The sequence below is a fragment of the Sceloporus occidentalis genome, unplaced genomic scaffold (genome assembly GCF_023333645.1).
Source record: "Sceloporus occidentalis isolate IW3139 unplaced genomic scaffold, rSceOcc1.0.p SCAF_143, whole genome shotgun sequence".
NCBI classification, from domain to species: domain Eukaryota; kingdom Metazoa; phylum Chordata; class Lepidosauria; order Squamata; family Phrynosomatidae; genus Sceloporus; species Sceloporus occidentalis.
In genome coordinates this window covers 1,895,985-1,923,927 of record NW_028317123.1, presented here as the reverse complement: position 1 = coordinate 1,923,927, position 27,943 = coordinate 1,895,985, and the positions used below count along the sequence as shown (strand labels likewise).

At 41.6% G+C, this 27,943-nt stretch overlaps 1 protein-coding gene across 1 annotated transcript; it reads left to right on the top strand.

The window, feature by feature from the left end:
- The first annotated feature begins 136 nt into the window (after positions 1-136).
- On the top strand, positions 137-27,943 carry LOC149280962 (rho GTPase-activating protein 27-like). Its single transcript, XM_089499922.1, has 15 exons — positions 137-1,261; positions 19,117-19,539; positions 20,163-20,369; positions 21,225-21,293; positions 21,788-21,855; positions 22,536-22,626; positions 23,602-23,700; positions 24,146-24,248; positions 24,498-24,590; positions 24,685-24,804; positions 24,943-25,041; positions 25,438-25,515; positions 26,151-26,285; positions 26,701-26,806; positions 27,766-27,943. The coding sequence occupies exons 1-15, from the start codon at positions 137-139 to the stop codon at positions 27,941-27,943; spliced, it is 2,994 nt and encodes a 997-aa protein (XP_089356048.1).

Genomic DNA, 27,943 nt, shown 5'->3' with positions numbered 1-27,943 from the left:
ATGTACGATATCTTGAGTTAAATTGTCAACTCGTTTTCATTTTTATATATTTTTTATATATTTTTTGTATATTTTTACAATCCTTATCGTGTCTTCTCTTTTTAAACCTCCAGACTGGAAAGAAAAGAAGGCAAGGATGCAGTCCATGAGATCACTGGAGAAGGAGTTTGTCCTGGTGGAATATGAATTTGAATACACCACCAAGGAAGGAAGACTCATCCGTATAAAACCCAACGAGAGGTACATCCTTCTCAAAAGAACGAACGAACACTGGTGGCACGTGTGTCAAGATATCAAGGCAAAGCCTTTTTACATCCCGGCAAAATATGTCAAAGTTTTGTCCTCTCAGTCGTTGGGTTCCAACGGATGTCAGACTTACAGGCCCAGCTCTGAGGATGTGATAAATCCCGTTCCCAGCACACAATACAGCTACGCCTTTGTACCACCCGAGCAGCACATTAGCAGTGCTAAGCCCTTGACGGATGGACAGGGGGTTGTAAATAATAATGTCCTTCCAGCAATAAGAGCACAGCAGGCGGGCGTTGAAGACAGCCTAAGGATACAGAGCGAACGGCAGGTCGGTACCAGCCATAGTCCCAGTAACACGCTGTCGCGTGGCAGCATGCAGGGGATCAGTCCCAGTAACGCCCTATCACCTGGCGGGACTCAAAGGGTCAGTAGCATTAATAACCTATCTGCAGGCAGCATGCAGAGCAACAGTCCCAATAACACTCTGTCTGCAAGCAGCATTCGGACAGTTAGTCCCATTAACACTCTGGCGGCTTGTACCAAGCGAAGTCCGGGTCCCAGTAACCCATTGTCAGCAGGTACCCTTCAGCGGATCAGTACCAGCAACCCACTTCTATCCACCTGTGATTATCGAACCAATACCAGTTACACATCGTCAGGCGTACAGCAGAAGAACACAGCGCTCTCTGGCTCATCGTCTTTTTTAAGCATCTCAGGAGGGTACGAAAAACCTGCAAAAGACGTACAGCATATAGAGGAGCGAGGCGATCCGAGCCGTGCCCACGTCCCACTGAGAACATTCCATAATTCCAAGAAGATTCTAGACTCTAAAAAGCGCATTAGCTTTGCGTTGCCTCCAGACCTTCAACCAACCATCAGACCCACACAATCCTTAAATGACCTACAAAATATCATCTACGAATTACCGCCAGATCCTCCTCTGCCTCCTAAAAGGAATGTACTGCGTCACGCAGAGAAGGCAGGACTTGAGCCGGCCTCATCTCCAGTCCAGGTACTGTAAATGTGAATTTCAATCTATTTTTTTTTTTATAAAGATAAATGTTTACAAATTAACCCACAAAGTCATCGTCCTATTGTCCCTGCACAACATGTTGTAGCTTTTTTAAATATTGTTAAAAGACATTAATTCTATTTCAAACAGGGGAACAGATTTTTACTCGGACTCTTTACTTCCTGCCAAACCTTACACAACTTCCTGCTCAAAGAGAGCCACATGTTCAGTACAGTAAAGTGAAACCACCAATGGAAAGTCAATATTAGATTTGGCAAAAAGTTAAGAATCCAAGTCAAAAGCTACAATTACTTTCTTCAGCATCCAGGGAACAGATTTTCAGATACTTCATAGAATTACTGACTTGGGCTCTTCACTTCCTGCCAAACCTTACATGACTTCCTGTCAGGGAACTGTTTACTGATACATCTATAGTAGCATGTTCTTGTGGTGCCTCTGGATTTTTCCATCTCATTATATGGTTTTTGTTTCGAAAAATAAGATTTTGGTTCCGAGGTACTATTACGGAGAAAAAGTGAATATATCATTTCTAGGCCGCTAGTCCAACTCTCTTCCTTCCTCCATCGCACCAAACATATCAACACGCTTACTCATTTCACTATTTATTAACCCCAATCCATAATGATATTTATGACGTTACAAAGTTGCGTAAAGACCAGTTTACCGACCTTGTAAATACCAGGAATAAATTACATCATGAAACTCGGCTTCCGGATAACAGATCCGTGCACATGGAGAATTCTTATGGCACTTATCAGGAGTGCGGAATGCGGCCTAATGAAACTATATATTATCTTCCCATTATGACAAATTTATTGTCTAATTGGCGATTACAGCACTTGGTGTGGACGACATACTACAGGAGTGCCTTTTGTCTAAGGACGTAAGGAGTTACGTTTTAGCTATCCACATTTCCACCGTCAGGACTGTCTCCACCAGATCAGGACAATTGGCAGTACTTTTTATGCGACTATACAATATATATTCATGTAAAGCTTTCAGAAGCTGCTTCTTCTCTTGCAGGGACACGAAAGTGGCCCAGATGAAAAAGTGTGAGAGAGTTAGAGTGTAAAAGAACATGAATGAGACTGTGAGAGAATGAGAGTGTGAGAGAATGAGTGTAAGAGAGCATGAGAGAGTGTTTTGTTTCCAAATGTAAAATGCCCTGAGATTTCCGCCCGAACCGAAAGGGAAAAAACATCTCAATCATTTCTGGTCCATTTGCACACGTCTACAGCGTACCTCTAAACATTTTAAGCGGCTAAAGAGGGCCAGGAGCATGTCCGGTGGATGAGTTTCAGGAGGACTTTTTATGTCACTTTGTGACTTCTTGGTAGGCATTTAAAATGAGAACGATGTGTTTTATTTATACAGTTTCATTTATAAAGGCATTTCCTTTAGGCGTGTAGAACCCTGTGATGCCTTCCTACCCATACCCGGGAACATTCAGGCTCCAGCTACCCCTTTTTAAAAGTAGGTGGCCCTGCTAACGTCGGTGGGCAATCCCGCTAACATCGGTGGGCGCCCCGCTGATGCGGCACGTGGGACTAGCCTCTAATGAAGAGAAACGGTTGAGGGAAAGTGGGTGAGCACTCCCGCGACCCGGACTTTGTCTGTGGTGACCTGGAGACCCGGAGAGTTCCCCGGTATGCCCAGCAAACATTCTGAGCTACTAAAAAAGAGGGGCATCAGGGGAGTAAAAAGAGGCACAAGGATTTGGAGCCCAAATAGGGACTTGTCTTCCTAAAGTAAGATTTATGATACTCTCATGTGCCCCGGGGGTTTTGATTTTCCCAGAGGCCACTCTATGTTATGTTAAAAAAGGGATTTTTGTTTCTTATATAAATACACGCTGGGGTCGCTGGGAAGGAAAAATCAGGGATTCAGAGGCCATACAGCTGTTTTTGCAGAGAAAACCCGGTGTTTCCTTCCTCTTTGGGACTTATTGTCTCGCTTCCAGCAGCTGTCAACGTCTGTCATTTTCCTGAAGAAGAAAAAAAAAAGCGACGTGGAGACGGTTCCTGAAATTCTCCAACAAATACAGGATACGGTGCAAATGGCGCCATGAGACGTTTAAAGGCTTCGTTCCACTTACTCATAACTAAATACAGCATTATAAGCAGCATCCAAAGCCCTGCTGGATGCCCAAACCCTTCTCACTTATATTTTAGGCTGGGAACACTTAATTATCACGTGATACAAAAGCAGGCACTTATAGGTTGTTGCCGTAGAAACGGAAAAGCTCATTGGAGTTCCAGTACTGTTTTGAGTGATTAAACCTTCTTAGGAAAGAATAACATTAAAGTATAAAAGCACCTTTAATGTTTATCACCTGATCTGGGGGGTAACAATAAACGGCTTTTGTTTTGAAAAATCTCTTAGTAGCTTTTTATTATTTATAAATCTTTTCATTTTAAAAAAAATGGCACATTTGCAGTTTCCACAGCTTCCATGAGGTGGCGCCCTTTCACCACAATCTATTCATAGAAATACAGAATCTGCCGGCGGATCAGACTGATGCGACCCGCTATTGGCTCGTTTCTCTTGCTGTAAAGACTCAAATCAGTCGTTGGTCTCGTCGTAGATTCAGGAGCCATATATCTATCCCATGCATGTTTAAATCCCCTCACTGTATTACCCTCTACCACTTCTGCTGAGAGACTGTTCCACTTATCTACCACTCTCCCAGTAAAGTAAAACCTCCATACATTACATCTAGGCCTCTGACCCTCTAGTGTTAGATTATGGCCTCTTGTTCTACTATTTTGCCCCCTTTGAATTTACCTTTTAATTTATCGAAAGCAGTACTAAAATAGGGCTAGAATACGGGGCCACGGTGTTCAGCCCTGATCGACAAAAACATGAATTTCACTTTTTGCGGGGATCTTACAGAAATCAACCTTAGCAGATACGGCATTTCATTCTTACTAATCATATAGAAACAACAGAAACTCTTAACAGGCTTTTTTTCTGGTTTCTATGGCAACAGCCTATCAGTTTGTGCATTTGTGTCACATGACAATTAAGGTTTCCCGTCAAAAGTATGAATGAGGCAAAAGTTTATATGCCTCCTGATGCAGACTTAGACCTTATTCATTTGTTGATCTCGTCTTAGATTCAGGAGCCGTATGTCTATCCTATGAATGTTTAAATCCCCTCGCTGTATTACCCTCTACCACTTCTGCTGGGAGGCTGTTCCACCCACCTTAGCTTTTTTAATTATCATGAACGGGCTTTACACAATATCTGCGTATTCTCTAAATGAGAAATGCCTCCTAAAGCCAAGTTATTAACAGATTAAATGCACTTTTTAAACCAAATTGTCTGACTGGGAATGGCTTCTTAAAACCAGTTTGCCCGGCTCGGAACGGCTTCCTAAACCAAAGTGGAGTCGGGGGGCTAAACCCGAGCAGCGCGGGAATCTGTTCCTTGGTGGAAACACTTCCTAACTTTAAGGTCACAGAATACTTAAGACATCATCTTAGCTGGGATTTGCCCCGGAGACTCAAAGTATTAACCCTTTAGTAGCCTATCGTAAAGATTCTATGCAGCGACCCTCAAAAGGGGACTCTAATAACAACGGTTGCCATGGAAACCTTGACTTGTCATTATTTAAAGATACACTTAATTGAGTCACCTGCATTCAAGCAGGGATATCAGCCACAACAGACTGGGGGGGGGGCAAAAGTACCAACTGGGAGTCTTATACATGATCGCAGCGGGGGGGGGGAGAATAGGAAGGAGTCAGACTGTGTAACCTGCAGAATCTGCCCCTTCACCCTGAGACTTTGTGTCAAGCACTGAGTTCCCGGGTGTGGATTTCATGCCCGCTCCGTGATTCCCAGCATTATCCGTGCATGCGCGGTCTTTGCCCCGGCTCCTAACCTAAGAAACAATAGGCCGTGTTTTCTATGCTCCGGTGCGTTCCCGGCTGCAGATTATCTCTCTGTCGCTTCGGGTTCGGTAGGCGGCCAGGATACCTCTGTGTGCCGAGCGCAGTGATTCACGCTCCAGCCATGTACAGGTGTGGTTTTCATTTGTTATGCTAGAAAATACTTTAAACGTACGGAAAGTGTACGGCGTCCCAGCCCAAAGTCAGCATGTGAGGAATTCTATAAAACCCATTGTCTGCTGAACGCAGATTTCAGACACCGTGTTCCGTCCGAAAATTAAATCTTTCTTTCGCAAAGTGTGGTCGTCACGGAAACCGGGAAGTAGCAGTAGATACAGACCACCTGCTTCCAGAACATACAATCAGTTCTGGTTCTTAACGTTCACTAATCATTAAATGCCTGCAAAATATCACAGCTATTGGCCTTTTCATTTCCGATCCTGAATCGTTAAACGTCCACAACGCGTCAAGCAAAGAGGGGTTTATTTATTATGTTATGAAGATCCAACTCCAGTGAGCTTCTGCTGTGGAAATATCTCAGTCGGCCCCGTTTAATGTATAGCACAATCGGAGAAATTTCTTCACATGGAATTATACATTATACCGGGCCCGTTCTCGCTGGAGGTACCTGCCAGTGTTGACCCTTCATAATGAGTAGTGAAGTTGAAACTATAAGTCTCCTGTAAACTCTCTCTTTAGTGAATAAACCCCATTGTGACACGTCAGTCAGATCAACTGTGTCCATCCAGTCAGATCAACCGGGTCCATCCAGTCAAGTCCCAGAAATTTGGCAAATTACAATGGATCCTAAACTTTTGGGAGCGAACATTCCATCGCACCTCTCTCTCTTCTGCAGGTCTATCTTGGTTGACCCTGCATTGGACACAGAGGTCATCAGATAGCTGGGCTCTTTCTTAGACACAATATTGTCCTTGGACTGTCTCTTTCGTGTGGTACATAAAGGGAGGCTGTCTCCTCTCAGGATTATATACCATATGATATATATAAACTGCCTCCTTATATATGACATTATATGGTACATAATCCGTCTCCTAGAAACATAGAATTTGACACCAGATTGGACCCATTTGGCCAGTTTTTCCTGCTGTAAAGACTCAAACCTTAATCAGTCCAAGGTCTTGTCTTAAATGCACTCACTTCTGCTGGGAGGCTGTTCCACTTATCTACCCCCCATCTCAGTAAACTAAATCTTCCCAACATTCCACCTAAGCCTCTGACCCTCTAGTTTTAGGTTACGGTCTCTTGTACTTTGAAGATCACCACCTGCCCAACGACCTTAGACCCTGCTAGTCAAACCGCTCTCCCCACTGTTGCATCAGGTTGTTCTATTTATTAATGTGCCAAATGCCAAGTATGACATCATATCCCCCCCACCACCACCTTGGCTTATACACGAGAATAGCTTACTAATCAAACCCTTAATATATATCTTAGAATCGAACATCATCCAACAGATACAATTATCCGACGGAATCCAAAACAATGGCCAAGCGTTAACCCCTTCTCTCTTTTTGTAGTTTCTTTCCTGTGTGGGAATAAGACACAGAGACAAAGGCAAGGTGTCGTGCCCATAAGGCATTTTCTTAGAAAAGAAAGTGTTAAAGGCAAACAACACCACCTGACCCCTCCCTACGCAAATAGAGTCCCTCGTCACCTGATACCGTATTATGAGTGTAAAGCGGAGACACTGAGATCCTATCCCAAGGAAGGTCTGATCACCTTCACCGCTCAGATTTCCCGTCTCCACGGAACACTTAAAGTAACAAGAAGGGGCACCTCGTCCGGGATCTCTCTGGAAGGGAATAAGGTAGGGGCGCCCCGTGACATTTTCGGTGGGTTTTGGTGTGTTACACCATGTTCTGGGAGGGTATCTCCAGTTGGTGGCACCTTGGGTCTGTGCTGGTTGCTCGGAGAGAGCCTTACATTGTTAATGAAAGAACTGGCGTTTGAACGTCCTGCCTGTTACTGTCTTGGAAGACATCTTGTTCATACCTGGGAAATCTTTAATATCTCAGCTTGGCCGTTCCAGTGGTTTGGACCCATCTGTCCATCTAGTCTTCCCGTTTCTCCTGCTGTAAAGACTCAAACCTTGATCAGTCGTTGGTCTCGTCTTAGATGCTCATGTCATATCTACTAATGTTAGATACGTCAGGACGGGTTAGAAATCTTTCCAAATCGGGATATATAATGGAAGGTCATCTCTAGATTATATGCCCCTAACAATCTGCCCATTCAGCCAAACCGGATGTCCTTTTACCCCGATAAGCGGTTCTTTTACCCCGTTACGCTGAGGATTTGCCCCTTGGTCCTGAGACTTGGTTTGAATTCGGAGTGTTTCCAGGTATGTTCATTTTGCGTGATCTGTTCCCTTATATAAAAAGCCACCCCGCGGGGCTGTGTTTTAGTAACCAGCGAAGAGCTGGATTATGTGTTTTTTATAGGTGTCGTTTATGACGGGTACAGAATGACAGCTCCGTTCGCTTTACATTAAGTATCATAAATTCAGCTTTACTGTTACTGGAGAAGCCAATTAGACTTTTTTTTCCAAGGTGTGTTAAAAATCTGGTGTGTGTAGTGTTTAACTCTTGAGGGGTACGAAGGCGCATTAGAAGTAATTCAATCATGCGTTATTGTACAAAATACATTTTCCATTGCCGTCTCGGAAACAGGACTAGAAATTACATTTCAAAAACTCATTGTAATAGCATCTACCACTTCTCCTGGGAAGCTTTTCCACTTATCTACAACCCTTCCTAAATAATGAGCTGAGTTTCTGTTTTAATTTTCACATGCGAGAGATGAGCTGTAATCCATGTTTTGCTTCATATTTTTGTATTTCATACATTATTGCCTAGTTCTGTACTCTTACTAATGTGTCCTTACTAATTCAGCAGGGCGATATATTAAAATTATTAAATGCAGATAAATATTTGAACAACAAATAAAATATGCATATCCCTGTATATTCCTCATATTATATATTATATACTCTCCGGCCGTATAACTAATCCCGTCCTTATAACCCGTTATATCCTGTATATTCCTCATATTATATATTATATACTCTCCGGCCGTATAACTAATCCCGTCCTTATAACCCGTTATATCCTCTATATTCCTCATATTATATATTATATACTCTCCGGCCGTATCATTAATCACGTCCTTATAACCCATTATATCCTGTATATTCCTCATATTATATATTATATACTCTCCGGCCGTATAACTAATCCCGTCCTTATAACCCGTTATATCCTGTATATTCCTCATATTATATATTACATACTCTCCGGCCCGTATAACGAATCCTTTCCTTATAACCCGTTATATCCCTGTATATTCCTCATATTATATATTATATACTCTCCGGCCGTATAACTAATCCTTTCCTTATAACCCGTTATATTCCTCATATTATATATTATATACTCTCCCTATAACTAATCCCGTCCTTATAACCCGTTATATATCTATATGTATTGCTGCATACTCTTCATATTATATATTCTCGAGCCCATATAGCACCTTTTCAGAGCATTGAGAATTATTATTCTAAAATCATAACCAGACTAATTTCTAGTGAAAGTATAGATCAAAATATACGACTTTTTTTGCACCTGTCGGCAAATGACGTTAAGTGCCTATTGAGCCAGCTTACACGTGCTTGATCTATACATCTGCTGGAACAATTTTTCCTACACGGAAGAGATAGGTCATCTGTAGAACACCGGGCTGCTTTAACACTGGTGTTTTCCAGCGGAGATTTGTTACAAGAGATTGGAAAATCACCGTGGATACACCGAGCAGCCGGTCGCACATTATCCCTCAATAGCAGATCCTCATTCTTGAAGTTGCCCCAGGCAATGGCATATCTACCTACCTCCGGCAGTTCACCCACGCCTCTTTTGCACCTGTTATTCGGAGCTAGTTTTCTAATCATGCCAGCATTACTTCATGGCTCGGCTATAAACAAATTAAATACCCAGCCAGCTTCGTAAGATGGTTTGGCATGGAGTTAAGCTGCTGTTTAACTAGTAAAATGCTGTAGCTATCGAGCTAGGGTTGGCTTGTGGGTGTGTTGGCTCCACCAAAGCCCGATGAAGAACGCATTAAGGAACGTCCAAACACACGAGTAATTGTTGTTTTTGCTACCAAGGGCTTTTCTGACTGCACGGATCAAGGGATTTCCAAAGTGCTCGGAGACCTTTAACCGCACAAGGCTCCATTATTTAACAGGGGATCAGCAGGCTGCTGGGCTTTACTCAAGGGACCTGTCCTTCTCTACACCAACCTTTAAGAGGAGACAATCTGATCGAGACGCAACAAAAACCTTCACTGCCTTCCAGGCTAAAGCTCACGACGCTGCCTGGTATATACAAGCGCCCGTGCGAAGGTGTAGGTGCGGATCGAATGTTCCTCTGCGGGGGTTGCAGGTATGTGCGCAGGGTTCTTGAAGAAGGCGTAGATACTTTTTCACGCGTGGATGGATCAGGTTGTTCAAACTGAGGTTTTGCCATTGTTTTCGTGCCACCCGACTACCACTGCTAATTGCTTTTTCCAGCAAACTGTGATAGGAATAATGCTAATGGAAATATAAATACCTAAAGGGATTTAACAAAAGTACAAGAAGGGAGTTTATTTCAAAGGAGGAGAAACAGGGTTTTACTTTACTGAGAGGGATAATGGAACAGCTTCCCAGCAGAAGTGGTAGAGGGTAATACAGTGAGGGGATTTAAACATGCATGGGATAGATATATGGCTCCTGAATCTAAGACGAGACCAACAGCTGATTAAGGTTTGAGTCTTTACAGCAGGAGAAACAGGCAGAATGACGGGGGCCGAATGGGGCCGATCTGCCGGCAGGTTCTATGTTTTTTATTTTTCGGCATGCCAGTTCTGTTACGGTCTGTCTGTCTTAGCTGTAATGATTAACTATTAGCCATGTTTAATAGGCGGGGGACACTGACCACATACCGGCCGAGCAGGGAGAAATTAATCACATCTAGCTGGCAGCCTCTAATGTTATATACCGGCCGTTGGCCTTAAAGGGCCAGGGTTGCTTTGACAATCGTGAAGAGTGTGGCCACAATTTAACAAACCAGATCTTCCACGTGAAAGACAACCAAGTTAAGGAACCTGCACCATCTGGCACAGGCCCACTGGACACTTGCCAGGTGGCCAGTCAAGGCCCGTACCTTTCTTGTCATGGCCAAAGTAAGCGAGTAACCATTTGGGGTGTATACTGTTCCACACGATGGCAGCTTAGTTAGGAAAATCCCACGGGTTGTTGGACCCATCCATCACAGCCATAACCACCAAGGAGACCCCCCCATTTTGGCTACCTCTACCTATCAGACATTTATATGTGCCTTCACACTTTACCCCATCAGAGGTTGTAATGGCGCCATAACATGGCAGACGAATGAACCTTAGTTTCATAGATTATCGGAGATGACCTGAAATCAGCTGGGTTACAATGTATCCTACGGGCTGGAATAAATGCTGTTAACAGGTGCTAAAGAATGAAGTAAACGTAGCAAAATGTCTGAAATTAGTATTATATCCCTATTTTAAGTAGGTATTCCTCTTTTGCGCAGTATTTAAACCCATGTAATGTTCTTCACTGAAATTAGTAATATTTTTCTACCAAATAAGCAGTCATCTTAAAGTTCCTTTTCTCAGGATCTTCATGATAATTCCTTTCCTCCCCAGAAAGTTATCCCCCCCCCATCCCTGTTAATTTTCTGATCCAGATGGCCTTGGTAAAGCTCGGGGGGGGGGGAAGAGAACTTCAATAAATTCAATTATATTTTGGTACGCAATTAAAGACCACCTTTTAAATCTTGATATAAAATCTGAGTTATTTTTCCATCTCCATTTTTTGGTGTTCAGCACCGTCAGTAACTATTATTTCAGTTCCGTTAAATGCAGTAACCCTAATTTCAGTTCCTCTGATGATGCCACGATCACTGGTGGACTGCATGCCCCGTTTTCAACCACTGAGCGTTGCATGGAGAGCTTGGTTTCTGTCTCTGCGACTCTACATTACTGAAATCAGGAAATCTTTAGAGTAGGTGTCAGTTTAATGCGACTCTAGACCTACATGTTCCAGATCCAACTCCTTGCGTATGTTACAGACACGGTGTATCTGTATCTGTTTAAAGAGTGTTTCAAAGATGGCCCTAGGACTCAAAAACATTGTTCCTTACGTTATAAGGAGATTTCAACCCGGAATGAGGTCTACGTAATCTATGTATCTGCAGAGAGGAAAGTACTTTCATCTTCTATGTGCCATCAATTAGAAGGAAGATTTGGTTGATCAGCTAGAACATAGGCTTGGCTCAGCACACCAAAAATAAAAGTGTGACCAGGCTGGATTAGTAGATAAATGGGTTGGGTACATGGTATGGGTTCCATGCTGACTACATTATGTGGGTACATGATGTGGGTCAGTGCTGGGTACATGGTGTGGCTCCATGATGAGCACATTGTGGCATGTATGGTGTGGATCCATGGAGTACATTGTTGGGTTTACGATGTAAGTCAATGTTGAGTACATTATGGGGTGCATAAAGTTGGTCCATGCTGAGTACATTGTTGGGTACATGATGTGGGTCAATGTAGAGTACATTATGGGGTGCATAAAGTGGGTCCATGCCGAGTACATTGTTGGGTACATGATGTGGGTCAATGCAGAGTACATTATGGGGTGCATAAAGTAGGTCCATACTGAGAACATTGCTGTATACACAATCAAATGTTGACACACCACTCAATACCACCCTTTATATCCCGATATAAGATACAGCACTGATTTTCCCTGAATGGCACCATTATGTTAACGTTTTAATAGCCCTTTCCCATGGGGCTTCTGCGGATATGTCAGATTTGGACTACGAGGCCAATAATCCGTCCAGAGCCTTAGCATTTCCCCAATTAACACGGGATTACACTATACTAGAGCTTCCAGTGTGAACCCGGTGGCTTCCTCATTTGTTTGCTTATCTAGGGTCTATTAATTTATATTGGGTGCGTGTCCTTTGGTTACCTCCATGGTGTATTTATTCCTTTGTTAGGCTTGGCGCGGTGCCCGACCCCATGAAACGATAGGAACGCATTTGGTTGTTCAGAACCCAATCAGCTCCAGTTACATTGATTTGTTTTCATTTTGTTTGCATAATTCAAACAGTTTAACCATGTTATTTAAAGGGCTCTTATTATGAACCCACAACTTTTTCAGCTGTCTTTCCGCCCCAATATCTTTATGTATAAAGGTGAAGATATATACGGGGCCAAGATACAAAGATTTGTATTAAAGCTTGAGAGCCATGACATTAAAAGTTCCAACACGCAGATCTAGAGGCCACCATTGTTGTCACTATTTTGGGTGACTTTTCCTGTTCTGAGGTGACACTGAGCTGATGCTTTATGGCAATGCTAATGAAGTCCGTTCCTCCCTAGACTTTCATTACCGAGGGTGTCCAACTTGGTAATTAAGACTGAGCCATTCTATTAATTACCATAGGAAGCTAGATCACATACTAAAAATTAGAACCATTTTAAAATGACTTGATACTTGTAAAGGCTTCCCATTAAGCATGCCGCATATCGCAATATATTACAATTACATATTGCGATATAAGTACTAAAAGTTGTAGAAGTGATATATATTCAGCAGAGTAGACGGAACAGCGAGTGTGAATGTTCTTGATAATCCTTTACGATGTGTTTTTTATGCCCCTACACTTTTCTTCATGGTCCTTTGTACATCACCTTGTTTCCTGTATCTCCGATCCTTCACGCGTTCATTGTTAGGTTCTAGTTTCAATTGTCTATTCATCTGGTCAGTATATCTTAGGGCCACCCTAAGACCCCGGCCAAGCAAGGCTCACACCGGAGCCCACAGAGCTCCTACGTACCTTCACATTCACCCCCACACTCTTGGTCTCCACAAGCATAACGGAAAGTAGGACCACCTGCTTGCCCCTTACTAATAAAGGGAACAAAGAAGAACAAACAAACCCTGACAGCAGCCTTTCCTCCGGTTCCTAACATAGCTCTAAAGTTTCAGTTATTAGAGTGGGTATTTCAAGACATAGTATGTCGGAGTATGACTCTAACTCTCTTTTCTTGGAGGAGCAAATCAACTTCATCCTGATAGACCACCAGCCAGGGAACATGTACCGCTACTGGCTCCTTATGACACAAAGTAGCTCTACCCTATGCAACCACTGTGGGCAACTGTCAAAGCGATGATCCTGGTGCCACATCCCTAAACCATAAGTTGCATGTTGTCTGAGCGGAAAACATTGTTTCTCACAAACTTTTTTTTTAATACATTACGAAGGGTCAAGCCCAATTTGATCGTGCTGACCCTGCATAATGCAGAATTTCATTAAGATTGAACCAAAAAGTCAACCTTTCTTGCAGGAGAAACATCCAAGAGTTGGTCCTTCTCCAGGGTGAGATGAAACTCATAGTTGATTGAATAAACCTCATTAGTACATATCAATGAAAATACTTGTGTGTTCCGCATACAGGCAACGTGGCTTCCACATTGTCACAGAGACATGACACCAAGTCCAAAACCAACGCAGCAATCAAAAAGAAAAAAAAACATTATACGACCCCCCCCCCTCTTTGTTATTCTAAGGAGCTTCATTTACATTCGAAGAGTATTTGATAACATTAGGCAATACCCTTTAGAAATACACAGGAACGAAAGAGAAAATGTGCTTCTCTTTAATGGTATCCCTTTCCGCTTACCACTACTTAGCGAATATCTCCCAAGCAGCCGAACTGTTACATGACTGCGTGTATCTCGATGATAATAATATTCGAGGGGAGTGCTAGTTAAATGATTTCTCAGAACGGTTAGGTTTCCCTTCTGACATTGCTAGTCTAGAAAGTATTGTATTTAATTTTAAAGAATGATATACCAGTTAGACTGGCTTTTTCGGTTGAATTGCAACGTGAGATGGGTGGGTAAGGAGAACAGGTGTCGGTGCGGGGGTGGAGGAGATAAGATAGGGCAGGAAGGTTGTTTAAAAAAATAAAAAAGAGATATTGAAACATGGAATTTGGCAGCCGATTAGACCCATTCAGACTATTTTTTGGCCCAAACATTAGTTTGGTCTCATCTTAGATTTAAGAGCTAGATGCATATCCCATTAATTCACTGCATCGAGCTCTGCCTCTTCTGCTAGGACGCTGTTCCAATTATATACCTCCCTTTTAGTAAAGGAACTCTTCCTTTATATGACCTATAATCCTCTCTCCCAATAATTTTGGATTAAAAAAAGATAAACGTCAGTCAAGGTGGTGGAAGAATCGTTAGGGAGAAAGTAGGGTTATGGAGCGGGTCATGGGATAAGATCTAGGAACGAAAAACCATGGAGAACAGAAAATACAGGGATGGCAGTGGTCCAAACGCAATGTAGGTTCTGGAGAGAGGTGACCTTGACAGTCCAGTGCTTGGTGGGGGATAGTTTGAAATCTAGAATGGTGGTCACCAATAGTAACATCTCTATCTGCTTTATCATCCTTCCTTCTTTCACCCCTCTATGTTCTTCCTCTTTTAGTGTCTGGCTAGTAGTTAGAATTTGCTATTTTTACTACCCTCATGGGGTCTGTTTCAAATGTAACTTCTGCTAATTAAACCCGACCATGGGCAGCACAATAAACACTTCATTTTTTTTCACTTTTATTTTCGCCTATATGGACAACAAACTAAAAAGGTCTTAACTTGGGAGATCTGGAGATTATTTCCTAGGAATGTAGAATAGAATAGTGACATTTAGCTATGATTTTTTTCATGTAAGGGTATAAGGTAGACAAAAACCTAAAATGATACAGGGTTTTGGTGGATGTTAAAGATGTGTAGGTTATTCAGGATGTAGGCTATCAAGACCATTAAGCAGCATTTCCACTGAAGTCGATCCTTTCTTTGCTCTCTCTCTGTTTTGTTCTCCACATTTTACCGTATGATAGGACAAGATTAAGCAGAAGGCTTTGTTGAGTTTCCTCCATGCTCCTGGGCAACCTAATGTGAACATTCCGAAAGATTTTTTTTTGTACTTTCAGCCACGTGCCACCAAAACCTCAGTGGTTTACCCTTGAACTTATGAGACATGCTAGAGGTTAAGCCTAGAGGCTCCTTTGGTTGTGTCTCTTGTCTACACATGTGGAACTGGGCAGAGTTTCAGTATCATGCTGTTGACACAGGGTCAGATTCCTCATGCTAGTCCAACTAGGCATGCCCCTAGGGCGCTTCTTCTTTTACAGAGTTATGGAAAGACAACAGCCTTGATCACTCAATCTTATGCTCATTGTCGACCTTATTCCATCAAAGTCTTTTGGGCTCCATCCATAATACTTGAGTATGATGGGTAAAGAGCATTTATCTATAACATGAAATTTTTTAAGAACTTTGGTAACTGTGCCAATGACCTTGCTAGAACTTTGGGAACTGTGTCAATGACCTTGCTAGAACTTTGGTAACTGTGCCAATGACCTTGCTAGAACTTTGGTAACTGTGCCAATGACCTTGCTAGAACTTTGGTAACTGTGCCAATGACCTTGTTACATAGTGTCTCAACAGGGGTTCTTCAAGGCTGGTTTTGAGAACATTCTCAATGGAAAGAAAATTACAACAGGGAAGAAGAAGTCTACCAAGGTCTCTAAATTTGACCTCTTGTTACTTTTCATAGATGATGGATGGGAAAAAAATCAATACCTTACTGGTGTTGACGCCATCACTGGGAGGGATACAAATTTAGATTTTCATAATGAATATTAAAAGCTATTTCATTTTTATTTTTTATTGAGCTCTAATCTCTATCACTGACATATTTTTTTGTGTTTTTCTTTACTTTTCTGTTGTTTCTAGATAAAAACTTTGGTTCTTGGCGGCAGTGGAAAATAGTGATTAACGGCACTGTAGTAACATTTCCCTCTTCACGCCACAACAGGAAATTTATGAAACGCTCAGAAACGTCCTGTTTTAAGTTCTCGTTTCTGGTCTTTTGCCTCACTTTCTCACTGGTGTTTTGTGAAAAGGCTGTGAAACCCTCGGATGCCTAACAGTCGGAGAGTTTTGCGCCTATGTTCTTCATTACTTATTTTTGTTGAGCTTTTTGTAAAACCAGCATAATGGTGGATTTCCTTACAAAAAGGGCTAGCATATTCAGGAGAAGAGAGGCCAGTGTAAAAAGAAAAGAAAAGGTAGGGGTTTATTAATTACTCATTTGTGTGTCAAACAGATGGAGAAGCGATACGAAACCTTAGACTAATAACGCCAAGCGTTTGCATATGAGATACGCTCATTGATAGGCTCGGCAAAGTCGACGCAGCAGGATGTAAACTTTTAAGAGCTTACACTTAATCCACAGAAGTATTAAACATAAAGTATTTTTAGCAATGGAAGTAGGAGTACCGATAGACAACAACTTACATTACAAGCCATGCATACACTCTATGGCCCCACTACATGAGTGAAGGTACAAGCATGGAGGGCGCTGGGTAAGTGGGCACTGAACAGAACTGTGCATGGAGTGTCTAGTTTCTATTGATTAAACCCCCATTGAAAATATTGCATGGGTTTTCTTTAAGAAACCAGATTTTTTTTTTAAAAAAGCCACACCTGAGAACTTCTTAAATTTTGATGCATGAGTCTGCATAATCAGAATGATTGTTTATTCTGATATTGGAAGCCCGCCGGGGTCTTCTGTTGACCATCTGATGCTGGGCTGGTAGGTGTATGTGGCAAACTGTCCTTCTACAAAGTTTGTAGACCTACAGAACCATGATGTGGTAACATCCCATCTAGTAGGTGTTGACCGGTCTAGTGGTTTGGGTAATGCTGCCAAAACTAACTAATCATTGCAGGTTGACCTCAAGAATAAGACCCAGGTCATTACCTTTCCTCTCTAAAAATAGTGTCAAGATATGACACCAAAGAAAGCACACAAGGTGCCTCGGTCACTGATATCCTAGGTGTATGCCTGCTCCACATGCCATGGACACGGACCTAGAATGGAGACTTCTTCGAAGGTGGGCTTCCATACTTGAGTAAAGCAATCCCACTACCATGAGCCCCTGCCATCTTTATTTTCCCTGTCTATTTTAATCTCCGCCGTAAGCTTCTTTAAATTGGCAATGTTGTAAGAGTCCTGCAATACCGGATTGAAACAGATCTCTTTCCCAACATCTGTATGCAAACGTTTTTACTTTAAGCTGAGTTTGAGGAAGTTTGACCACGTCAACTATTCCGAAAGCCACGCAACACCTGAAATAAAGACAAAGTCATTTGGGGTTCTTATAGAGATCTGCATACTATGCGCTTCTTTGCACACTTTGGCTTTAATCAATTGAACAATTTGAAGTCATAAATAAGTAAAAGAAGACATATTTATATTGAATAGGCTGTAGAAAGCTGTTTAAAAGCCCCACAAAGATAGACAAATTAGTAGATGAAATTAACTAAAATTAAGGGACTCCATACTTTTATTTTTTTTTTTAAACAAAAAATTCTATATAGAAACATATTTTTAGGAGTCGATAACCCCTTTTCTATCATTGTCTTCCCATTGAATTGTAAGGGGCCCTTTTGACTGTTGGGAGCCCTAAGGAGCTGCTTCTCTGCTTGTATGGTACGGCCACCTCTGGGTACTGGGGGGCCGGTGCCTAAAAGTGAGCAGTCTGCCACCTACCTGACTGCATGTATTCTTTACAGGCAATACTTCCGTGGTTAACGTTGCAGTTCCGTTATTAGACATCCGGTTTCTACTGACAGGCAGGTGGAATGCGGCTGATGAATGTGTCGACTAGAAACATTACGTGCTGCTTTTTCACGTGAACCATGACAAAAAGTGAACCGAACGACAGATGATTCAACATACCTGCAGGGCATCAGCTTGTTCGTAGATCTACACGTTTCTGTGTACCTATGATTCAGAGAAACAGCTCTACATACAACCCCACTATGTTACCTACCAACCTCACCCAGGGCCCATCATGTTCTATCCCCTCCACCATATGCCGGCATTCACCGTAACGTTCACTAGTCGACAGCATTACTTAAAGTAGGGACACAGGCCAGGAAGACAAAACCTTGTTTAACTAGCAATAAAAGGGCAAATGAAAACAGTTTTGAAATGTAGAACACTGTTCTGTACTGTCTGGAGAGGTTAAAATAACTAGCAACCACCAGGCCTGGACTGGCCATCTGGCCCAGTGGCCCGGCTGATCAGGTGGTTCCGTGTGCGGCTTCTGGCGTTCGTGCATATCCAGCCAGCACTTACATCATCGGATGGTCACTGGCCTTAAAGTGCCAGAGATGCCCTGGCAACCACTACAATTATAGCCGTCTCATCTCGGCAGCCTTGTTTTAATGCATGCAGAGGTTACTTAGGTAGAAATCACCCCATAGGAGAATTTCCATTCTTCCGAAGTTCCTTTGTAGCAAATGCTCAATCACGTCAAGACACCAAAAAATTGGACACAAGGACAGAACTTGGATTTGTAAATTGGATGCAAAGCACGGGATCCCCATTGGGTTATAGAGGTCCTCTATATATTCAATGTCTAAACCTAAATAGGAGTTTTATATGGACATTTGTTCTGGTTCATAGTGGAAACAATGATCGAATTAGTATGAGCATTCTGTTGATTGCAATGGTGAACAGTTTATTGTTACTTTGGACCAGAATCATTCTATATACAGGACTTTCCAAAGTGGATGCCTCTAACTGGTATGGAGGCCAAGCATAGTATAGCCACTGTCTTGCTCAAGAGCTCTAGATATTTAGTACTCTCCACACTTGATGGTTAATAAAACCAAAAAAGTACCCTGTGGTTGTTAAAATTGTGTATGCGGTCTCATATTTGGTAATATATTCTTATTTTTGCTTTTTTGCAGACCGTGAATGCAGAAGAACAGTCTGTGCCCGTCTACGTAAATCTAGAGGAATTACAGAAAGATAATGCAAGGGAGAGATTGTCTTCTCAGCAGCACAGTTCCACCAGTACACTAGACGACTGGGAGACTCACACAGACAAAGGGACTGGACAGCCCTTCTATTATAACAGCGTTACGGGTGAGACTACTTGGGATCCGCCATTTGACCAAGCAGAATATCAGATCCACTCTCCCATCTCTCCGACGTCCCTGAGTCCACTGCCAACAGACGAGTGGGAGAAACATTTTGATGAGACCAGCAAACAATTCTACTTCTATAATTCAGTGACTGGAGAAACTTCCTGGGACCCTCCTGAGGAAGAACTAAATATACAAGGGATGCAATCTGTCTTCTCATATTCATACGGATCAATGGACAGGAGGGTATGTTCACCTGGTTCTTCAGTTATTTCCAAGTGTACGCTATATGCTTAAATGTATGGTTATGGTTATTTATGGCTACGCGGGGATAGAGGTGTAGAGGTTCACCCATTCTGTACCATGTCTGCCTCTTGGTTGTGTGTGTTCCTGAATGGACGCCATTTGTGATAAGAGGCATTTGTCTATTGAAAATGTAACAAGCACTATAATGTTTCCACAACACGACAAAAACCATGAAACAACGCATGGTGCATTTTCCTGTAAGAGCCTGTATTCCTTTGAGGAACGTTCGGTTCTGGAAGTTTTTAAGACTTTGAACACAAAAAAAGAAAATAAAGGCAAAGCGTGCCTTTAAGATTACTAGGGTTGTAGGCAAGACACAAACTCAGAGCCCAGTTCCTCAATGTTACACTTAAATACCAGCATAGGGACAGCCATGGTGAGTATCCATGGTCCTATAAAACTTTCCGCTACCCTGGGTTGGGTCGCTGACATTATGAGGGACTCTTGACCATAGCCATGCCTTTTGGTTTCTTACATACTAGATGAACCTTTAACAAGTCTTTAAACTCCAACTCATGTGCATTTTTTGCCTATAAGTACAATTTGTTTTATTTTTCTTTTAGCCGCCAACTCCAGAAGCTGACTACCCTGACTACCTCCAAGAAGATATAGATAACTTCCCAGAAGCGGACTACAGTCAGGGCTACCCCAGTTTGTATGACTCCATCCCACCAGACATAGCTTCTTCTGGTGATCAAATCTCAGGCTGGTCCTGCCGAACCAACAAAGACGGAAAGAAGGTCTACACAAATAACTATAATAATGACACTGTGAGTAACTAGATAAAGTTACTATATTACTGCAGGTTGTGGGAAGGAAGACAAAGTACAAAATATGCGGAGGTATAAAGGTTACAATATGGTTTGGATAGCAAAATACTTATTAGGTTGACGTTGGCTTGGTCCTTGCCCATAAAATGCTTTATTCTGAATTTGGGTTAAGATCACCCGATTTTAATGGCTTGTCACAGTTGTTCATTTATCGTATCTGATTTATATACGGGTCTGTCATTTTAGTGGTTGCAATCACAAGACCAACATGGAAAAACCTATTTCTATACCCCAGATGGCTCCAGTTCACAATGGCAGTTACCTCAGGTAAATTCTCACATGAATGGCTCCAGAATGATAGCTCCACCCACACCCCTCCCATTCTTATCACGCACCGCCCAGGTCTCATCTGTGCTCCACCCACAAATTCAAACAAATTTCCCACGGTTTCTGTTCATAGTTGGGGCCATCGGGCTTGCAGAGGAGTCAAAGTGAACCTGACCAGGACAACAATACACTTTCAAGACTTGCCTCAAACTTCTCAACATATAGTTTCCCACAAGACACAGAGGTACAATTAAAGTGTGATTAAAAATGAGATTTTTAAATTATTTGACATATCTAAGGTCACATTAACCAAAATAACTGATCAAATATTGATAAGGTCCTCTGAAATGGCCAGTTGTTGTTGTTTTTCAACATTCCAAATGCATTATATAAAAATAAAAATGATATAATGGATTTCATAAAAGGAACAGAGACTGTCGATGGAGCAAAGGTGTATTAGGGTGCAAAAGTTAAAACAAAGATCTGTTTATACAGATAATTCAACATGTTTTCCTTTTTTGTTTAAAGGTCTTCGTGCCAAAACACAAGAGGAGTGATTCAGACAACAATTTTCTACTTCATGCTGGGAATGACCAGGTTAGGCTCATTTAAGTTGGGTATGAAACGCTTCAGAATACGATATACTTGAAGCTATGCTCTGATATCTCGGGCGCGAATGTTCTTGTATGGTCTACTGATTGCCACCAGTCATGACTCCACCACTTGATGGTCTTCAACATCCAGCCTTATCTCATCTGAATAGCCCTTTAGATACACGAATACTTATGAACCTCCTTCTGGACTTGTTCAAGGAACCAAAGACCAAAAGACAGTCCTAGCTCTACATCGAAACCCTCACCCATTCCAAGATTCATACACAATCCCAACCCTGACTACACGAGGCTCTATATCTAGAGTCAAACTTAGCCCATGCTTAGTGTGATAACTAAGAGAATAGTTCGTATGGATAACCCCTTTAGAAATACTTAGCCTGAATATTATTTATCTGATGTAAGGGTTGTTTCTCTAGTGTTTTATGAATCATGGGTGGTTGTAAACTATAGCAAAGCATCACAACTTTTCTGTTGCAGACCAAAAGTCTAGAAAAAGCTGGAGTCCTCCAGAAAGCAAAAATAGCTGAGAACGGGAAAAAGTTTCGGTAAGTACAATACAGTAATGAAACCGAGTTCTTTCTATCTATTATGTCTGTATGGCTTTATTAACCCCTTAATGACAAAGCCCATACATGTACGGGCTCAAAATGCATTGTTTTCAATGGTTTTAGGGACCGCCCATTGTCCTTAAGGGGTTAAATTTAAGCAAATAATAACCTATTAAGCTACTCTCTTGGACTAGTCACTGTAAGAAGAATATCATTATAGAATGTATAGGAGAAAACTTTCTCCCCTGAGTGTTAGAGGGTTAATGATACCCCCTTTTCCCTTGGTGTTGTGGATTTGGCTGTCCAAATTCAAGTTGGAATGAAAACCTTTCCCATCATCAATTAATTCTTGCAATTCACAAATGCAATCGTCTCCCATTTATATATGTGTGTCACTCACTGGAAGTCACAGATTTTGGAAGAGGTTCAACGTTCCAGGAAAGTCTGGAATTATTTCTTCATTTCTGTACCAGTTTATATATACAAAAAAAAAGAATAAAAAAAAAAAATATATATATATATATATATATTATATATTTATTTTTTTTAACAGTGTATCTGTACCAGTCGTGTGTTTGGTCGGCATATAAGTAGAACTTTTTGGCCGGGCTAACTCCCATCCAAAAGATTTTTAACCCCTTGTGACTCCTATATTGATTTTATTTTATATTTTCCAGACGGAAAAACTGGAGTTCGTCGTGGACCGTCTTAGAGGGAGGGATTTTAACATTTTACAAAGATACAAAAAATCTGTCATCTAACAGCCTGGTAAGATTTATTGGTGTGTGAATAGTCTTATAATATACAAAATTGTTCTAGAATGCGGTCTTCCTTCCTTTAATTATGCGTGGGTTCATCCAACAACCAAATTTAAAGCAAATTTTTAGAAAAATCCTTGGTACCTTGGAGGTTATTCAGACAGAATAATTTGTTTCAGCCACGTAAGACGAAAGAATAGTTCCCAACAGTCATGAGTGATTCAATGGACAGACACGCCACTGACTACCGGCTAAAAATACCTTTCAACTAGTTACAAATAAAAAGGGGGGGGGTTGGTCTTCATTCTAGTGTAACCGGTTTAAGTAGATATGTCAGTGGATGTGGTGATGACGTATGTTTTGGGAGGTCAGGCTTCATATACTGTACACCTATAGAACAAGCGTTCAAAGTCACCTAAGAACGGCAGCTCATTGCCTTTCATGTACAGAAGACGAGAGGGGGGGTTGGGAAAGGGGGTTGTGTTATGAGTGTTACAATTGGTCTTATGTATCCAGGTAAGACATAAATGCGTCTTTGGGTCAAATTCTTAGTAGATCCTAAGTTGGAATCCATATAGTTTTAGACAAATCCTTACGCAGCCTGTGTCCAGTCCAGAACCTTCTACTAGAACCGTTCTAGGTTTGTCTTTGTAAATATCGGATTAATTGCGAAAGGGATTATACCGCCCTCTATAGGCCGTTTAATAAATAGGCAGAACTAGGCAACTACTCAGAGAAAGAGTGTATCTAATGTAAAGCAGCTACATAATCACAGGTTGCGTACTTGAATTTCTTTTTAACTCCTTAACGACCAAGCCCGTACATGTACGGGCTCAAAACGCATTGTTTTCAATGGGTTTAGGCACTGCCCATTGTCCTTAAGGGGTTAAAGCGCATGATTGATGGTCGTATCCTTAGCGGTCTAACATAAATACTAAAGTATTTGTTCTCTATAACCTAATGGGTGTAATGTTCTTCTTTAAAGAAGCAGGTCTTAACCATTCCAGAACATACAGTCCAGTTACACGGAGCAACAATTTCATGGGCAGCAAAGGACAAGTCCAGTAAGAAGCATGTCTTGGAAGTAAGCGTTCCTTATTGTGATATCATCATATTGTACATGCGAGTGTGTGTGCAGGTTGTTTTATACACATAATTAAATGCTTTTGAACAGTTCACACGATACAATATGAATGATGATGCTGTTTTATACAGTATATATTCCCCGGTGGCCACCAGGTTATTGCCCGGTGGCCAAGTGGCCGGCAGCACCTCCCACCCTACCTGTAATTATTGGCTGCTGGTTTAACCATTCTTGTCTGGTTCAGAACATTAAATATTAAACATGATCCTGGCAAAACAAGCTAAAAGTGGTCTTTATCACCGTAGCAAGCGATTTGTTGCTAGGGTGGAATTATTTGACCTTGTTATAATGTTTCCCCCCCCCCCAATCTATTTGACATAGACCTTTCATTATTCTCATTTTGAAAGTCTATTGATTTTTTTTCTTTTTTTGCCATTCTCTTTAGCTGAAAACCCTCGATGGCAGCGAGTATTTGATCCACCACGATTCAGAAACCATAACGAGCGATTGGTACAAGTCTATAAGTAACAGTATCGGGAAAAATACTCGTCGGGTAAGCGCTATTCTACATTCTATCACCCCTTCGAACAATGTATGTTCCCCAGAGGTTACGTGATATTCCATTGACGCCTAGAAAGTACCCATGGTGCGTATCTTTCATGGAGCATCAATTTCCTGCTGCTGGAATTCTGATAGGTCTAAAGCATTTAGATCGTATATCGATACTTTAATTGTTGTACATTTCATAGCAAATGCTGCGTCATCTGATTTATCAAATGGTCCCCTTTAGTCTACAGACAATGCCCCGGACAGTGAGGCAGAATCTCCTCGGTTATTTGGTTCTAATGAGAAGCTGGGTATGAAAGATGAGAAGGACAAGAAATCTCAAGGTACGAAAGATACGCGGCAATAGGTCCTCAGAATACGTCGCTGTGCTATTACAACATGACATTATTTTTGTGTATTTCCCTTTTTTTGAATCAGTGGGTCAGACAAGCAGCAGCACCAGCTCCGACAGTGACCGCAACGTCCGAGCCAAACTCAAGAAGTTCTTACAGAGGCGGCCAACGCTACAATCGCTACGGGACAAAGGTTACATTAAAGGTCGGTAACAGCTGGACAGTGGTAGCCTCTGCCGCCATCCAAGGTGGAGCCAGCAGTTTTTTTTTTGGGTTGCACTCCAAGCGCTCTGACATTCTCCCTACGCGGAAAGCAATACTTGCCTTTTGTTTTTGTCTTTAGATCAAGTATTCGGATGCCATCTATATGTTCTCTGCGACAGGGAAAAGAAAAACGTGCCGGATTTTGTAAGCAAGTCCATCCAAGCAGTGGAAAAAAGAGGTAATTTTCTATGCTGTATCCAAGGCGAGGTGTAGATGGAACCCAGCATGGAGAACCATTGACATGCGATGAATGAATGTTCCAGCCAGTTGGGGAGTCTGAGACTCTACATTCCAGAAGATACAACTTATCGCACAAGAACCCAACATGAAATTAATTCGGCTTACTACTAAATCAGTATGATAACTAGCCATAGCAATGTATATTTCGATATAGATCACATTGGTAACGGTTGAGCAAAGTGAAATCTTGGGGCTGGGAACAAATCCTTGCCATACGTAGTGCAGACCCCCACGTTTAAGCAGGAGTCTATGGGCTGGGAAGCATAGGCTAGTATATCTTTTTCAGGATGATGCCGTCTACTATTCCTTTGTAAAACCCATTTGTCTGAAATAGGTCTGGATATTGACGGGTTATACAGAGTAAGTGGAAACTTAGCCGTCATACAGAAGCTACGCTACAAAGTAGACCATGGTGAGTAAAGTTTTCTTTTATTCTTACTATTCACATTGTATTAAGCTGAACTCTCAATGTAAAGGCCCTTCTCTATGCTTCACAATGAGATATGATCTTCTTACAACTAGTATTATACATCAAAAACTAAAGTTCTTAAAATATAGAAACATAGTTAATTAGGTTGCCATTCCAAATTATCTTCATTTATTGACCGAGATGAGAAAGAAAATCCTCAAAAAAACCTTTATTTCACATTTGACCTTGAGGACACCTCAATGTTTTTTTGGTTTTAGCACAATAAGTTGATTCATTGTTTCTATTTAAAAAATATTTGAGGATCATAACGATACTTCCAATACTTTTAGAATCAGTCAAATTACTACTTCCATAGGTGGTGCTCAGCTTGATTAATAAACCTACATGGTGGTCTTTATTTATTGGAAGTCCACCATATCTCTATGCCAAGTTGATGACAATAACCAAGTGCCACCCATACATCTAGGAGGTCTCTAAGCAGGGTCTGAGTTTGGAGAAAATGTGCGAGCAACGAATGGAGATGATTGGGGTCAGGGATCAATTAGCGGTTCCAAGAATTATTATTATTATGGTTTTCTACTTCCTGGGGGAGTTTTAATGACCCATTCATCATGTAGATGAAAACTTCAGTTTGGATGACGGTCGGTGGGAAGATGTCCATGTCATCACCGGAGCGCTGAAACTGTTTTTCCGGGAGCTTCCAGAACCTCTGTTTCCATACAGTCACTTTGACAAGTTCATCGAGGCCATAAGTATGAAAAGTCTTCCTTGTTCACTTATTTGTTTCTTTCTATAAATTTACAGCTTGTATCTTAACATCAAATATCTGAAAGAAAACACCTCAATGCTTTGAATCATCGGTTATTCCCCGTTTTAAAAATGTCTTGTATCATACATGTTCCATAGTTTGTTTTGCAGACGTTTTGGGAACTTTAAGATACTAATGTTTCATGATCATAAGTATTAAAAGGGATACCCAAGACCCTGTCCTTTTTATCACCCCAAAAAAAGTGTGCAGAATCCATTGGTGGTGGTGTAGGGCAAGGTAGAATCACCCCTTGAGGGTCTCTGGGTCTTCTTCAGAATTATATATTATATATACACAGTATGTATCTAATTCTTGTTTCGGTGTGACATTAAGCGAAATTCTTTTCTGATCTATTATAGAAATAGGGGACCAAACTCAGAAAATGAAACGAATGAAAGAACTCGTGCAGACGTTACCTCCTCCCAACCTGGAGACCATGACAGTTCTGTTCAGACATCTCTGCAGGTAGGGGGTCACTGGGATGAAAGGAATAAAAGATTCTGTAACGTTCAGGGTAACATTCTAGTCCATAGAAAAAAAAAAAGAAATCAATGACTCCAAAAAACACCCAAATGGGTCAGAGAATTGAAAATCCCATTTGCGGGAGTCGTAGCAATACCCGGCTCTGATCCATCCTCCCATGGTAACACGGTATGCATTATGAACGCAAAAGTCAGAGGCTTCTTCTCCTCACCAACGTCACGAGCGGTCATGTAACGTATGCATGTAACGTATGCATGCCCATGACGCATATAGCACTAAACAAAAAAATGCTTTTAGCCTTATCTGCATATTTACAGAGCACCAGTAGGGGGAGCCTGTGTCTCAGCCATACGTCGCTCTCCTTATTCCCGATAGGACGGATATTTTAATATAACATTATATAAGCTTCCCTTGCTGGCACTCTCGCATCACGTCTCCGTGAATCTATTATAAAGTGGTAAATGCGGAGCAATCATGCCGTATCAGTACTCTACTCTGGACTCCGAGGTGGAAAGGTCATCTCAGATTTACAGTGTATAATTCCTTTGCACAGTATTCAATCTGTCTTAGTTCAAGTTCAGCAACAAGTCCTCTATTTTAAAAGCCTTCATTGTATCCTTAAAGTAAGACAGCACCAGTAACCAACCAACCAACCCACCCTTGCCACATACCACCAAGTTGTCTTCTTCTTCCACTCCATCAAGAAAGCATGGCTCTGATACAATGGTGGTTTGTTCGTCTTGATCTTTCAGCAGATCTGCTTTTATGGAGTAAGGTCACATAACCTTTAAGACAATTCCTTTTTGTGTTACATTTTATCAAAGGGATCTTACACCAAAGCCTATGTGTCTTTAGCTACACCAAAGGGTTAACGTCTGTCCTAAAGTGCGCCCTACGATGTTATTTTTATGAAGTTTCTTCTTTCTTTACTTTTTTTGCAGTGTTATCGAACACAAAGAATCGAATCGTATGTCAGTGCAGAGCGTCGCGATTGTATTCGGACCCACTCTGCTGCGGCCGGAGACGGAAGGAACCAACATTGCAATGTACATGGTTTTTCAGAACCAAATAGTAGAATACCTTCTCATCCAATATCAGCAAATATTTAATACCAGCTGA